Source organism: Brassica napus, chromosome A2 (genome assembly GCF_020379485.1).
Source record: "Brassica napus cultivar Da-Ae chromosome A2, Da-Ae, whole genome shotgun sequence".
Taxonomy (NCBI): Eukaryota; Viridiplantae; Streptophyta; class Magnoliopsida; order Brassicales; family Brassicaceae; genus Brassica; species Brassica napus.
In genome coordinates this window covers 24,173,530-24,189,530 of record NC_063435.1, presented here as the reverse complement: position 1 = coordinate 24,189,530, position 16,001 = coordinate 24,173,530, and the positions used below count along the sequence as shown (strand labels likewise).

The window sequence follows — 16,001 nt, the reverse complement described above, 5'->3', positions numbered from 1 at the left end:
TTGTATTTCTTCTTGCAGCTACAATGTGTAGTATGCTAGGTTGCACGAAAGCTTCGTTGGACATACATTTCCCACTTTAGAATTTGAAGCAGGACCTTGTGGATGACTAATGAAATTTCGCTTCTAAAACGCTTCAAAATATCATATTTAAAAATACGTTGGAAACTTACGATTCTATTTTGGAATCACACTTCCATTTTTTTTAGAAAAACAATATCATAAATAAAGAAAAAATATAAAATAATGTTTTATGTTTTTATGTAAAATTTAATAATACTAAATAGAGAGAATATAAATATGCAAATATTAAACCTTTTTTTTTTTTTTTTTTGTTCAAAATGCAAATATTAAACCTAATACTATAAATTATCTTTATGCACTGAACTTTTTTATTATAGATATAATATATATATATATATATATCCGCTTTCTAATTTGATTTGAAATATCTCGCTTCTACGTTTCCGTACGGTTCTGATTCCGCATACCCATTTTTTTGATACCATGTAACATAGCTAGTATGAATTACGTCAAATAATCTATGGAAGTATGAAAGAATCAATCAATTTTTCTGAAAAAGAAGAAAGTATGAATCAATTTGAAAATTAACGAGTTAAGAAAAGCAGGATGTATAAGAAAATTAAAAAAATCTTAAACTTGGAGAAAATAAATTGAAGCTAATGTAAAACATAATAAAGCCCATTAATATTAGGCTTATCGGGCTTGAAAATATCAACTGGCGCCAAAATAAAATAGATTTCCCCGCTCTCTCTATCGACCTAAACCTATAAATTGGATACTCAGCTTCGCCCCCAAATCAAAAGAAACTGAAAAAAATGTCAGGCGACAATTCGACGGAGGTTGAACGAAAACGTGGCAGAGCCGCGGAGGAGGCGTCGAGCTGGAAGAATTCCGTAGAGCGACTGAAAGCGATTCGGCAAGGAGGACTTGGGAACCTATCGGCTTCAGGTGGTGGCTACGATGATATTAAACTGGAACAGCCAGTTGATGATGGTGATGAGTACGACGCAATTGTAAAATGTGAGGGTATTCTTGAAGAGGTTTTAGCAAAGGTTAATCCAGACGATATGGATAGAGAAAGACATAGGAGAAGGAAACAAGCAGCTACTGTTCCAATTAAGATACATGATTCAGACGATAAGTGTGATCACGTTGCCATGGAGAATGAGTTGATGAAAGAAGATGTGACAGATTCTGTAGTCACCACCCTTCCGCAGACTTGTGAGAATATGGAATTACCTACAAGTGATAGCGAGGGATCAAACAATATAAGACAGAGTGAAGAAGCTAAGGCAGAGTCAGGAGTGAAGAAGGAAGCCATTTGCAAAGGTGGAACTGAGAATGGGGCGGAATTTGATTTGGATGCTGATGGGTCACTTCGTTTTTACATTCTTGACGCTTATGAGGAGGCTTTTGGTGCGAGTATGGGCACAGTATATCTGTTTGGGAAGGTCAGTCTGTTGGAATTTCACTCATTTTAGCTCTTCTTTGGCCTTCTGGTTAATATAGAGATTAATCCGGCTACCCTCTTTCAGGTTAAAATGGGAGATACGTACAAGAGTTGCTGTGTGGTTGTTAAGAATATCCAGAGATGTGTTTATGCTATTCCAAATGGTTCCATATTCCCTTCCCATGAACTTTTTATGCTCCAGCAAGAGGTGAAACTTTCTCCTGAATCCTTCCGGGTGAAGAAGTTACATGTGAGTGTCACTACATGCTAATTAATACGAAACAATATCTTATCCTATTGTTTTTTGACCTTTGTCATTCTCAGGAAATGGCATCCAAACTGAAGAACGAAATTTCTCAGCAATTGTTACGACTCAACGTTTCAAATTATAGCATGGCACTTGTCAAGGTTTGTGTATTTTACTTACTTACTTTTCATGCAGCAAAACTTTTCTTATGAGACTCTCTCCTCTCCTTATCAGAGAAGCTATGCATTTGAGAAGCCTGATGTGCCAGCTGGCGAGCAATATGTTTTGAAGATTAATTATCCATTTAAGGTGGTGCATTTTAGCTTTAAAGTCGCTCTAAAATTGTCTTACTTGTTTTGTTTGTTTGTTTGTTTGTTATGTTAAATCTATTACATCTCAACACCTGTCTCTGTTATCATAGGATCCTGCACTTCCACAAGACCTTAAAGGGGAGTCTTTTTGCGCTGTGCTAGGCTCTCACACCAGGTCTTAGTTTCTTACTTACCTTTCCCTGTTTTGATAGTTGATCGGTTCATTTTGGTCTTTTCTAAGCTTCTTATTTAACTATGTATGTATGCCAATTTAGCAATATGCCTTTTTTTCTCTGCTTATTAAGTTAATTTAAATGCAGTGCTTTGGAACTTTTTATCCTTAAAAGGAAGATCATGGGACCTTCTTGGCTGAAAATTTCAAACTTCTCTACCAGTTTACCTTCTCAACGAGTAAAGCCTACCATGATTATCTTGCTAGTTATTTCTATTTGTGTTTGTTTATCTCCAATAATGAGGACTTGACACTTGTGCAGGTGAGCTGGTGCAAGTTTGAGGTTACTGTTGAATCTCCCAAGGTTATCACTGGTTTCGCTCCGGAGGAAAAAGTGGTTCATCCTCCTGCTGTCGTCACAGCTATAAATTTAAAGACTATAGTCAATGAAAAGCACAACATCAGCGAAATTATTTCCGCCTCTCTTCTCTGTTTTCACAACGCCAAGGTTTGTTCTACAACATTTGACCAATGCTTTTGACCAATGTCATGAGGTTCGTCACCTCGATGGTTACCGTTCACAAGTAGTTTATTTGTACGATGTGTATTGTGTTTAAGCTGGTTTGTGAAATGTTTTAATTTTCTTGCTCAAATGACACTCTCTTAGTAGCTTGACATTTTATGTCCTTTGGTGTTTCAGATTGACGTTCCAATGGCAGGTCCAGAGAGAAAGAGATGTGGTATTCTGAGTCATTTCACTGTTGTTAGGAATCCTGAAGGAACCGGCTGGAAGAAAGAAGTGGCTGACAGAAATTCAAAGAAGGGCTGCAGTGTTTTAAGTTTTGAAAACAGGTATTATTCCGCAGCTCTCTTGTTGTGTAGGAGGCTGGTGCTTCATCCAACATATTTTTTTTTTTTTTGCTTTCTTACGGCAGTGAAAGAGCTTTGCTGAACCGATTGTTTCTGGAGTTGAACAAATTGGACAGTGATGTTCTTGTGGGACATAACATATCAAGGTTTGATCTGGATGTCCTTCTCCAAAGAGCCCAGGCAAAGCAACTAATCCTTTTTACCATCTAAAAATGGCTCTGTCTTTTAATTTTTCTCTGTAGAAGTAACATTAATGAGACGGAATGTTTTTGTTTTATGCATTGTACATCATTTTCTCAGTCTCTCCTTTTGTGTAGGCTTGCAAAGTTTTGAGTAGCATGTGGTCCAAAATTGGCCGTCTCAAACGTTCGTTCATGCCTAAGCTTAAAGGGAACAACAAGTGCGGAGCTACACCAGGGCTCATGTCTTGCATTGCTGGAAGACTATTATGTGATACAGATCTATGTTCTCAAGACTTGTTGAAGCAGGTATGTATGATGTTCAACTCTTACTTACAAGCAGTGAGAAGTTAAGTCCCTCACCTATAAGCAAGCTTCTGGTTGTTGCAGCAGGTCAGTTATTCGTTAACAGACCTTTCAAAGACACAGCTGAACCAGGACAGGAAACAGATATCGCCTAATGATATTCCCAAAATGTTTCAGTCATCTAAGACACTTGTGGAACTTGTAAGTTCTTTAATTAGTCTGTTTTATGCATTAGAGCTGGTACTACCTCACTAGGGACACTAGACATAAAGGATTTTTGGCTTTCTTCGGTTCAGATTGAATGTGGGGAGAGAGATGCATGGTTATCCATGGAGCTCATGTTTCATCTAAGTGTTCTTCCTCTCACTCTCCAGCTTACTAACATAAGTGGCAATCTCTGGGGGAAAACCCTTCAAGTAGTGGCTCCTCTCTCTATCCCTCAAACACGTTATGCGCTGGTGCATTCTGATTTTTCTTTCTATTCGTTACCAGGGATCCAGGGCGCAAAGAATTGAGTACTACTTACTACATACATTCCACTCGAGAAAGTACATCCTCCCAGACAAGATTTCGCAACGTATGAAGGATATTATAAAGTCATCAAAAAGAAGAATCAGCCATGGTGAATTGGATGCTGACTTGGCTTTGGAGAATGATCCGTCTAAGAAGGGTCCAGGCTACGCTGGTGGACTGGTGTTGGAACCAAAGAAAGGGTTATATGACAAATATGTGGTGCTTCTTGACTTCAATAGTCTTTACCCGTCTATTATACAGGTTAGCAGCAGACTGTTTTCTATTCTCAAGCTGTTTCCATTTGATTTTACACAACAACGGGTAATGATCATTTCAGGAATATAATATATGTTTCACGACTGTGCCACTGTCAGAAGACGGAGTTCCTCGTTTACCTTCGAGCCAGACTCCTGGAATTCTTCCAAAGGTATTAGGATTGTATTAGTGATTGCTCCATTCTCTAGTTCAATTCTAATCTGTAGCTCTCTCTCTCTCTTTTAGTTGATGGAACATTTGGTCAGTATAAGGAAACGTGTGAAACAAAAGATGAAGAAGGAAACAGGTCTCAAGTACTGGGAGCTTGACATTCGGCAGCAGGCATTAAAACTCACAGCCAATAGGTTTTGTGTTTAATGGTTTTAGCTTCTTCTGCTAGCAATAATTGCCCATTTTCACGGTAATGTTTCATTTTAAACGCAGTATGTACGGATGTCTGGGGTTCTCTGATTCAAGATTCTACGCTAAGCCTTTAGCAGAGCTCATAACACTACAGGTAAGTTATGCTTTTTTCTCTGTTTAATTTTTTTTCCTTTTCTCATGAAATCCGGTTAATTCCCTAACATTGCAGGGAAGGGAGATCCTGCAAAGAACCGTGGATCTTGTACAGAATCATTTAAACCTAGAGGTATCACCTAGTCGCACTAAATGCATTTCAGTAGAGGAAATACTGTAATGTGTCAACATGTTGGGGAATATTGAACATGTATGCAGGTGATTTATGGTGACACAGATTCAATCATGATTCACAGTGGACTAGATGATATGGAAGAGGTCAAAACCATTATAACAAAAGTCATCCAAGCGGTAGGTTGGATAATAGCTTTTTACCCTTAAAACAAAGCTATATAGTATGATTAAACCAATATTCATTTAATGTTTGCAACTTTAATGTTCGATTTCCTGATGCATGAAAGACAATGGATAACTCAACTTTAATATTATAGGTCAATAAGAAGTACAGATGTTTGAAAATTGACTGTGATGGCATATATAAGAGAATGCTTATTCTAAGAAAAAAGAAGTATGCTGGCGTCAAGTTGCAGTTCAAGGACGGGCAGACTTGCGAGGTATAATATTTAATTTACACATCCTGGCTACCTTTTCTTTTTTTTTCTTAGAAAATATTTGAGGATACTAAACGCATTGTTGGTCAATGCAGGAAATTGAAAGAAAAGGTGTGGATATGGTTCGTCGAGACTGGAGCTTACTCTCCAAGGAAATTGGAGACTTATGCTTGGCTAAGATCTTTTGTGGAGGGTATGTTCTAAATCATTCACTCACTCAAGAATATTTACTTTTTACTCTCTCATGCAAACATACAATCATCTTTTCAGGTCGTGTGAGGATGTTGTTGAAGCAATTCATAACGAACTTGTGAAGGTAATCTTTTCTTTATAAACGTTTGTTAATCAGTTTGCTCTTCTTTTTCATCTTTTACATGTTGCAACAGATAAAAGAGGAAATGAGAAATGGGCAAGTTGCACTTGAGAAGTATGTCATCACCAAGGCATTGACTAAACCACCAGAAGCTTATCCAGATTCCAAAAGCCAACCACACGTTCAAGTAAGTATGAGAGCTATTATTTCTCTCTCACTGGACTTTTCACATCTTCACTAAACTTTGAGTGTGCTTCTCAGGTCGCACTCAGAATGAGGCAACGTGGTTTTAAAGAAGGTTTCAATGCCAAGGATACTGTACCTTATATAATCTGCTATGAACAGGTTCCCAAACCAGAAGACCAGCAGCTTAATATTATCCCAAATCCAATCGTCTTCCTAGTAAAAATCTTGTTTCCTTCCCTTCCTTGTGTGCAGGGTAATGCTAGCTCTGTCAGCTCAGCAGGGATTGCCAAACGCGCTAGGCATCCTGATGAGGTGAAGTCAGACGACAGCAGATTGTTGGTTGACATAGATTACTACTTGGCACAGCAGATTCATCCCGTGGTGTCTCGTCTGTGCGCAGAGATTCAGGGCACAAGTCCTGAGAGGTTAGCCGAGTGTTTAGGACTTGACCCATCAAAGGTAAAAAAACAATTTTCATTTAAAGCCAACTCTCCAATTCTGATAGATGATTAGAAATATTGTTTTCTATAGTATCGAAGCAACGATGCTACGAGCAGTGATCCTTCTACATCCCTCTTGTTTGCTACAAGCGATGAAGAAAGGTAATGAATGCTATCTTTGTAATAATATATTTCCTCCAGGAATCTGCAACAACGCGCGTAATTTACATGTACAATAAAAAAACGCAGATATAAAAGCTGTGAGCCGTTAACACTAACATGCCCCAGCTGCTCTGCTTCTTTCAACTGTCCATCTATTACTAGTTCAGTTTGCACGTCGATCAGTAATAAATCTGAAACAGAGGAATCTACATTCTGGCTTAGACTGCATTGCTCGAAATGCAGGGGAATAATATCCCCTGCAATGATAGCTAATCAGGTAGGCAATCATTTTTCTTTAAAAAAGATTCGAATTTCTTGTATCCTTCTGATTGGATTAACTCATCTCATGAATTTCAGGTGAAAAGGCAGATTGATGGGTTCCTGTCAATGTACTACAAAGGCACAATGATGGTGAAGAATATAGAACCTTCTCCCTTGCCTCGTTTTTATATATATCCATATAATTTTGAACACCTGTCGTTACATCTTGCTTTCAACAGTGTGACGATGAGTCTTGTAAGCACACCACTCGCAGCCCCAACTTTCGTCTGCTAGGTGACCGGGAACGGGGAACAGTTTGCCCAAACTATCCTAACTGTAATGGAACCCTCTTACGAAAGGTATGTGCCCTCATCCACCGGATAAGAAGAACTCTTATCTTTCCGTTGCTTCATAGAAACAACTTTTGATCCCCCAAGCTTTGTCTTATTGCAGTACACTGAAGCAGACCTGTACAAGCAGCTGTCATACTTTTGCCACATCTTAGACACACAATGCTCTCTAGAAAAGGTTTTTTCACAATTTTCTTATGTGTTATCACAATCAATTTGTGTTTTCTAGATCACTAATAACCTCTCTGGCATTTTGTTTTTTTTTTAAAAAGCAGATGGATGTTGGTGTGAGAATTCAAGTAGAGAAAGCAATGATGAAGATAAAACCTGCAGTTGAGTCAGCAGCATCGATAGCTCGGAGTATCCGAGACCGGTGTGATTACGGATGGGTGCAACTCACAGACATAGCCATTTGATAGTTCTAATAATTATCTCATCTCATGTGATTAAATTTATATCATCGTCTTACATCATTAAGTTTTTGTTTTGTCCTAAAGTTTTATTAGCATAACTATAACTGAACTTTGGAGTATGCAAATACTAGACTAAAAACAGTTTCGACTACTGTTTGGTAGTGTACTAAGCCGGAGATGTTGACTTCGAATCATCTTTGTCTTCAAAGCAGAATGGCTCTGGAAACGCACATTTCCTGAGTTGCTTGGGGTGGTTCACGGTTAACCATCGAGTGAGGAGCAACAAGGAGAGTCGCAAAGTGCTGCTCTTGTTGTAAGGTTCCATTGAACCTTGTCTGCGTAGGCGGTAGAACTGGTGGTAGTCGCACAGGGTTTAGGCCTAAACCATTTATTTTTATATTTAAAATAAGAAAAAGGATCTAAATTTTTTTATATGAAAGTGTTTTTTTTATTTCCGCAGATTTATTTTTAAAATACTCTGGTATTTTGAAAAAAAAAAACATATATCTCTCCCTAAACGAGTATAACTCTGGTATTCTTCAACTAGATAAGCCGAAGACCACTCCATCCTCATCGTTTTTAGAGATAATTTTGCCTTACGCAGCTTCTATATGCATAGAGACACAGAAATTTTGATTCTAGGGTTTTGTGATGCAGCATGTATCTCTCCCTAAACGAGTTATGCGTTATCATACGTCTCCAGTGTTTAGACACGGCTTGGAAACTAAAATTAGAGATTTTACTGGAAGCCTCAGCATAATCTCTTGTAACTCATCGTCGTTTAATTATTATCTCAGTCACCTCTCTTCTTCATCTTTTGCTTTCTCTTTCTGAGGAAAATGATGAAGCAAATTTGTCCTTTTCGTGGCCTTGCTGCTGCTCTTTCTATCGATGGTATATATAAACGATCTGCCTTCTACTTTTGCTTTCTCTTTCTGATCAGGACAACGACCAAGTACTACTACATTGCCTTCGTTTGTGTCTTCAATTCATCTCATCTTGCTCATATTTATAGACACGGTAACTTAGGAATCCTTTTTCAGCCCAATGCCAAAACCCTAATGAATTGTGTAACAGTTTTTTCTTTTATTTTGTAAACGGTTATTCTAGTTTTTGTTTATTTTCGGTTTTGTAATTATTAGTTGTCGAGTAAATTGTAGTTATAGTCACCCCAATATTTTGTTTCCACGAGGAGATATAAATTAATTTTAATCAAACACTGCGTACGGAAAAAAATACAGAACTATGCACATTATAAATAATTTATATTTGCTACTAATAACAAGTTCCGCTGTAGCACAAAGGCAATTTCAAGCAAATAGAGCGTAGGGGCTTCCAGGGTCCCCTTGTTCACAATTTGAAATCCGGGTTCGATTCCCGGCAGCGGAATTTTTTTTTTCAATAAGCTATGGATTAGTTTAATATATTTGGTTTAACCATGACCAATTCATCTCATATTGCTCGTATTTATAGACACCTTAACTTGGAAATTCTCTTTCAGTCCAATTCCAAAACCCTTATGAATTGTAACACTTTTTCCTTTTATTTTGTAAATGGTTATTCTAGTTTTTTTTCCTTTTTCGTATCATTATTTTTAATGTTATTTGTCGAGTAATTGTTGATATTTCAATTTTATATATTATTTGTCGAGTAATTGTCGGTATATTCACCCCAATATTTGTTTCAACAAAGAGAAGATATATGATATAAGTTAATTTTGATCGAACAGAACTGTTTATCTATAAATAAAATTATATTTGCTAATTTATAACAACATCCGCTGTAGCAGAAAGGCAGTTTCATGCAAAATAGAGCTCAAGGGGTTCTCTTGTTCACTCTTGAAATCCGGGTTCACTCCCGGCAGCCGAATTTATTTTTTATCGAATAGGCTTATGTGTTAGTTAATTACTAGTATTTAGTCCCGTACTACGTACGGGTAAAGTATTTCTTTTTTTCAGATAAGAACTAACATCTAATTTTAAAATTTAATAACACTACATGTTTACGGTTAAAAATGTATTACCACGGTAACACCACATTCATTTTTGAATCTACAAAATAGGAAAATAGGAAGTTAAAACTAATACTGGAATGAAAAAATTTATCCATCGAATCAAAAAACATTGTCCATATAAACCAATTAGGTCCAAAACGTTATTTATTATAATTTGATAATAAAAAGTATAGGTTCAGAGAAATTTTTGACCCAAAGAGGATTCAAAGACACGTTATGGTAAAATTATTGATGTCATGTATCTAAAACTTAAGAAGTCAAGTCACCAAATAAAATTTTGAAAACCTTTGGTCATGAAAAGTACGAACTTTGAAAAAAGAAACTTGGTAACCATAAATCATCAAGTCATCGTAAACACATTATAATACTACAATTCCTACAATAAAAATCAATGCAACTTAAAAAATAGTTTGTAATACAAATTTAAATCGTGGTTATAAAAAAGAAGCAAGAATGGAACTCCCGAGTTTACAGTATTAATTACCTTTTCTATCCAGACAACATTTCTTTATTACATAGTGCCTCAAAAAAACTTGGGAACGTCATCGAACTTCCTATAATTTGGAAGGCTAGTCACCTTCTCATTTTGCATATGCTTAACCTTGTCTGCTTTTTGTTTTATTTCGGCTCTTCACATTTGCATAAGATTTGAATTGATGCCCATCAATCACCTGTTTACTCCTAAACATGCAAACAGTCTATAGTTTCCAAAATTATAAATTTTTGATTGATGTGATTAGCATTCTAAGGAAAAGCCATAGAAAACTGAGTTGTAAACAGTGGCGGACCCAAGATTTTTTTTAATCTGGGTCAGTGACATATTAAATTTCAAAAAGTAATACAAAGTAGGGTATTGAACCCATTAACTCATGTTTAAGGGGGTGCAACACTGACCATTTGAGCTAAGTAAACATAATAACTGTAGGCCACAAGACACTTTTTAATATTTAACCTGGGTCAATTGACACACCATTTCATTACCTTGGTCCGCCTCTGGTTGTAAATATATAATTCTCTTTATAATAGAGTCAAACGTACTTAGTGTTACCTCAATTGCAAACGTGCTCTGATTTTCCATGTTTTGAAGAATGAAGTTTGAAACGTCAGTATCACACTAATTTTTTAAAGGATACTAATTTGAGGAAAACAAAAAGTGAATATGAATACAAAATTACAAATATGTATATTTTTTGTTGGTACACAGACAAACTGTAGAAAAAAAGTTGATGAAGAAGTTAAAAACGATAGAGAAGAAGAAAGAAGAGAAGCAAATAAAGAAAAAATGAATTGATTATAAAGTATATAAACGACGAAACAATTTAAAATCATGCCACGATTTGGAAGTTATAGATAACATGCACGTCATAGTGGCAATCAGAGAAAAAATAGGGTTTTAACTAAAACATCGAATGAGTTTAGGGCCAATTTCTTGCTAACAATTGTTTTGTTAATTATCTCATTGGTTGCTTTTTAAGCATGATCTTAACATTAATTGATATTTATTCAAAAGCCATATGCTCTACTTTGATTTGTCAAATAAGTAAATTCGTAGATCAAAAATTACAGGAAAAAAATATTTGAAATTCTGACGGTTAGTTTTGAACGTGGGAGAAAGATAAATTGACAAATCAAGTATTTAAATATATTTTTTTTGTTTTTTATTTTGTACAACATTATCTATGTGTCAAAATTTTAGTGGCCAAGTAACTTGTACTTTAGTATATAAAGGATACTAGGCTTTTAAAAGTCTTTTAGAGCCCATATGAATGACAATCCAACTCAGATTATCAATCAAAAACGTATAAACTAAATATTATATTTTCTTTCTTTCATTTTTGTTTGACTACATCAACTATCAAATATACATTCGATTTAGATTTCACTTACAGGAACATGCCACTGATTCAAAAGGACAAAGTAGGCTTGGTCGTTCAGTGGTCCGTTCGGTTTCGGTCCAGGTGATTCGGATTTTTGGACTTTCGGTGTTATGCTCATAAGTACCGTTCGGTTTTTACTAATTAATTATCGGATCGGGTTCGGTTCGGATCGGATATAACCAATGTTTAAAATCGTTCAAAAATATATTTTTAAAAACTTCGAAAATTGACAAAAAAAAATTCAAAATATATAAATTATTTACAAATTTAATTAAAAATTAGTTAAACTATCTAAATTAACTAAAAAGTATTCAAAATAACAAATAAAACAAACTACAAAATTATTTTAAATACTCTAAAATATCTAAATCACCTTAATATATATATAAACATTAACATATTTAACTAATTTCGGATATCTTTAGACCTTAATTTGGATTTCGGTTCGGTTCGGGTTATAACCAAAGTCCAAAGTAGTAAGCTCATAAGTCCCATTCGGATATTTTTGTAAAACAGTTCGGATTCGATTTCGGTTTTTTCGGTTCAGATTAAGGTAGGTACTTCGGATTGAGTTAAAAACGTCCAGGAGTAGGACAAAGCAAACGAGAGATCTTATAAAACTCTTACGTGGGTTTGAAACTATGCTAGCGAAGACGATTTGTCTCTGCACAAATGTCCAGTGGTTTTAAGAAACTCGTGCCTAAACAACTGGTGTAATCAGCTGGAATTCTCGCCATGCTCCTCAAAGTATTCGATCATACGTTTCAGAAACGCATCACTGCTCATTGTCTCTGTATCTCAGACCACACAAACAGTGTCTTCTTACGCAAGTAACAGCACATTCATTCGCCTTTGGTCTTTTAAAAACCAAACCTCCCTTCTTTGCGCTTGATATAACCATGGAGCCTCTTTCTCTCAACCTTGGAAACCACCCACCGTGGACACCTCCATGTCCTTTAGCATCTCCTCTTTGCCCCTAATAATACTAAAGCACCATATCAGTTGAGGTCCTGAGCAGCGTTAGTTGTAGTGATTCCAATCAATATTACAAGGTTGAACTCCACTCTGGATTAGTCTTTTGGCATGTGCCATTGTAGCCTCTGCCTCACCTTCATCAAGTTCCATTCACGTTAATCGAAGAAAAGAGAACTCCACGCCGATCTAGTACCGTCAAACCAAAACATAAAAGAGATAGAAATAGAAGCAATATTAATATTCGTCGAAAATCACGTGGATATTACGATCTACCCCCAACACCTATAAAGAATAGCCAATGAGAAAAACAAGTCCGGACGCTTGACATATCAAACTAAAGATTTGATACCGCTTTCTTAGTCTTTTATACCGCTTACGTCACACACCACAGTTTTGTATGAGTTCATAATAATATTAATAATATACAAGTTTCCATACATGATCATCAGTATACATTCTATTTAGAAGTTATTTATTCGACACATTAGCATAAATTCTAATTTTGAGTGAATATTGGGATCCATCAATTTTATTTTTTATAATGAACAGTTATTTTATTACTCAAATTTGAAGTAGTCTAGATAATCAACCGGAATAGAATACCTAATAAAACAAAGATATCTATGAAATGTTTTCGCATGCTTAGATAGAGAATCTGAAAATCCATTTTGTGCTCGGTGGGATATGAGTGATTGAAATCTGGAAAGCATATTAGCAAAGTAGATCCATCAATTTTATTCTATATCGAATATGTTTTTGATATTCAAACAAACTTGGATTTTACGTTCGTCAAAAATAGGTTAGAGAAGGAACACTGAAACAATGTTGTCCGGAAGTTTAGTGCAATTAAGACTGTTTTATTACCATTCAACTACGACCCGAATCAATAAATGTTTGTTGAAGTCTCGAAGACATCGTAAGCAACCTTACGTATTAGTGGCGGCTTTGGGCCTTTGGCATGATGTAACCAATGTCTGTTACTTTATTCATTCCACAAAAATAAACTTTTTAATATTTTTACATGTATTAAAAACACATTAAATTATTATAATAAATATATCATTATAATTTTTCAATTTTTAATAATTTTTAATCAATATTAATTCGATAAAGTCAATTAATTTTTGAAATTTACAATTTTTTTATAAAAAAATATATCACATATCTTTGTGAAACAATTTTTTTTTTTAAAAAAAATCAATTTTAATGGAACAGAGGGAGAAAGGAGTACTAGAATATATGAAAAGGACACTAGTCAAATACGGTCAGTTCAACGTATGTCCAAAGATACGTCTCACGAAATTCGTCAACAAAACTCAACCGTGGTAGTCGTATAAATATTTTATAATTTATTTATTTATTCGTATAATCAGTGCTCTTTGTTATAGGCGAACTTTTTTTTCTATCAACTGTTATGTATTACTAACGCAGGGTAGGCATGGCATTTTAAAAGTATTTTTAATAAGCACTTTTTAAAGCAGAGGCAGATAAATTCTGAAGAGAAGGATAACAAAGACTCATATGAAGCTTTTTGGTTAAACCTTTTCCCTTATATATTAATAGAATGGAGAAAGTAGGACTGGGCAAAAGTAGTATCAAACCAGAACCGAAATTGATTAAATATCTGAATGGATTCAAAATTTTGATATCCAGAAAACTGAATACAACCTGAATCGAAGTATTTCAGATATCCGAATATATCCGAAATAGATTTATATATCTTAATATATTAATTATTTTTAGATTTAATGTATACTAAAAACATCCAAAATATTTAAGATATTTTTTAAGTTGTCTAAAATACTTGAAAATATATACAAATAGTCAAAAGTAAATATCCGAAATAACTAAAATATATTCAAAATATCAAAAATACTTGAAATATCTATTGATTCTCTATCAAAATATTCAAACCAAATCAATTTATATGTTAAGTTTAGGTATTCTGACATATGTTATTCAAATTTATATGTAATATAGTATTTTATTCACAGATTTTGAGAAATTTAAACTATATATTGAATTTTAAAATTTTAAAAATCATTTAAATGGGTTATCTGAACCCGAACCGAATCCGTAAAGATCCGAACCGAACTCTAACCGAAATTTAGAAATATTCGAATGGAGCTGAAATCTTTAACTCCAAAAAATCAAAATCCGAATAGATCTGAATCGAATCCGAATGGATACCCGAACGTCCGTTCCTAAGAGAAAAAGCTTTGTGAACAAGAAAAAATGAATGGATAAAGCTTATAAAAGAAGATTGGATTAAAAAACGTACAAAAGTTAATTCCTAAAGAAACATAATACAAAAAGAATACAGAAAGTAGATGCGTAAAGTGAAATTCATACACGCAAAGCTGCAAAAGTAGTAATAATTTAAAACGTACTGGAATAACTTCTTCTTTCGTTTTATACTTTTATTCAACACGTACTTGAATAACTTTATGATGATAAAAATATTATTCGAGCGAACAAAGTAAAGTTGTAATAAATTATAGGGTGCATGAAAGACATGTTATCAACATAGTTTCAAATAGTTTTTAGTACATCCTTAGATACAAATTGAAATTTATGGATATACATATTCAACAGAAATTCCTTTCAAATTCTTTTCACAGACACAAATAAATTTTCCTTGCTAAGCATATATATTAAACAATAATTTTGAAAATACTAGTTTTTACGTCAATCTTTTTTGGCTCGCTGATAATAATATTTTTGTATAAAAGATCTCACATACTTAATTTATTCTTCTAATTTCATATCTTCATAGATCAAAATTTAGATGGGATTTTTGCAAAATTGACCTATAACTTAAAGTCAAACACAAAACTAACCTCCTTTTTTTTTGAAAATTGGTTTTGCCCTATTCACCCCACAAGTTCATATAATTTACGAAAATGCCATCCATTTTTTTTTTATTTTTTTTTTCGAAAATGACATTTTTACTCTCTCACCCTCATCATCTTCAAGTAATTACAAGATTGCCATTGTCATCAATACCACAACCACCATGAACAACCAATTTGAAGCTCTTAATGCTCCTAAAATCGATTTACCCTTCTTTTTTTTCCATTCTTGTGACCTAAACACAACATATCTCTCACTTTCTCTCCACAATGAGCTAAAAAAACTCAAGATTTTGATTCTAAAATTTTCATGGTTCATAGAGTCATAGAAGCTAACGATTATGGGTGGGTGACTTCCGTTTGTGATTCTGTGTGCTTGGAGAAGCCTTATGTATACTAAGGAACTTATCTCACTAATTTAAGGTATGACATCGAGTTTTTTTCCAGATCTGTTCGTCAGACGACTTACTTGGGAAGTCGTCTGGCTGTAGACGACTTACCTTTCAGTCGTCTGGCTGTAGACGACTTACCTGGAAGTCGTCTGGTCAACGCAGAGGTTATTTTTGCAATTGACTTTGAAATCTGTAACCTGAGACGACTGAAAGTTAAGTCGTCTACTATTGTTTGGTTTCAAAAAAAATTCCAAAGAACCTAGACGACTTACATTTCAGTCGTCATAGGTTAGTTTTATATTTGACTGGATAATTTCAGAAGTTTGACTTCCCCAGACGACTTACATTTCAGTC

General features: G+C 34.7%; 1 protein-coding gene across 1 annotated transcript; it reads left to right on the top strand.

The window, feature by feature from the left end:
• The first annotated feature begins 359 nt into the window (after positions 1 to 359).
• LOC106350713 (DNA polymerase alpha catalytic subunit-like) lies at positions 360 to 7,601 on the top strand. Its single transcript, XM_048744159.1, has 30 exons — positions 360 to 1,472; positions 1,557 to 1,721; positions 1,796 to 1,879; positions 1,953 to 2,027; positions 2,140 to 2,204; positions 2,350 to 2,440; positions 2,524 to 2,709; positions 2,902 to 3,053; positions 3,137 to 3,251; positions 3,389 to 3,559; positions 3,644 to 3,757; positions 3,853 to 3,972; positions 4,049 to 4,330; positions 4,407 to 4,496; positions 4,571 to 4,689; positions 4,769 to 4,841; positions 4,917 to 4,973; positions 5,060 to 5,152; positions 5,293 to 5,415; positions 5,508 to 5,605; positions 5,683 to 5,728; positions 5,799 to 5,912; positions 5,987 to 6,070; positions 6,164 to 6,370; positions 6,443 to 6,513; positions 6,601 to 6,790; positions 6,871 to 6,924; positions 7,014 to 7,133; positions 7,228 to 7,302; positions 7,400 to 7,601. The coding sequence occupies exons 1-30, from the start codon at positions 837 to 839 to the stop codon at positions 7,538 to 7,540; spliced, it is 4,011 nt and encodes a 1,336-aa protein (XP_048600116.1). The 5' UTR covers positions 360 to 836; the 3' UTR covers positions 7,541 to 7,601.
• The last annotated feature ends 8,400 nt before the right edge of the window (positions 7,602 to 16,001 follow it).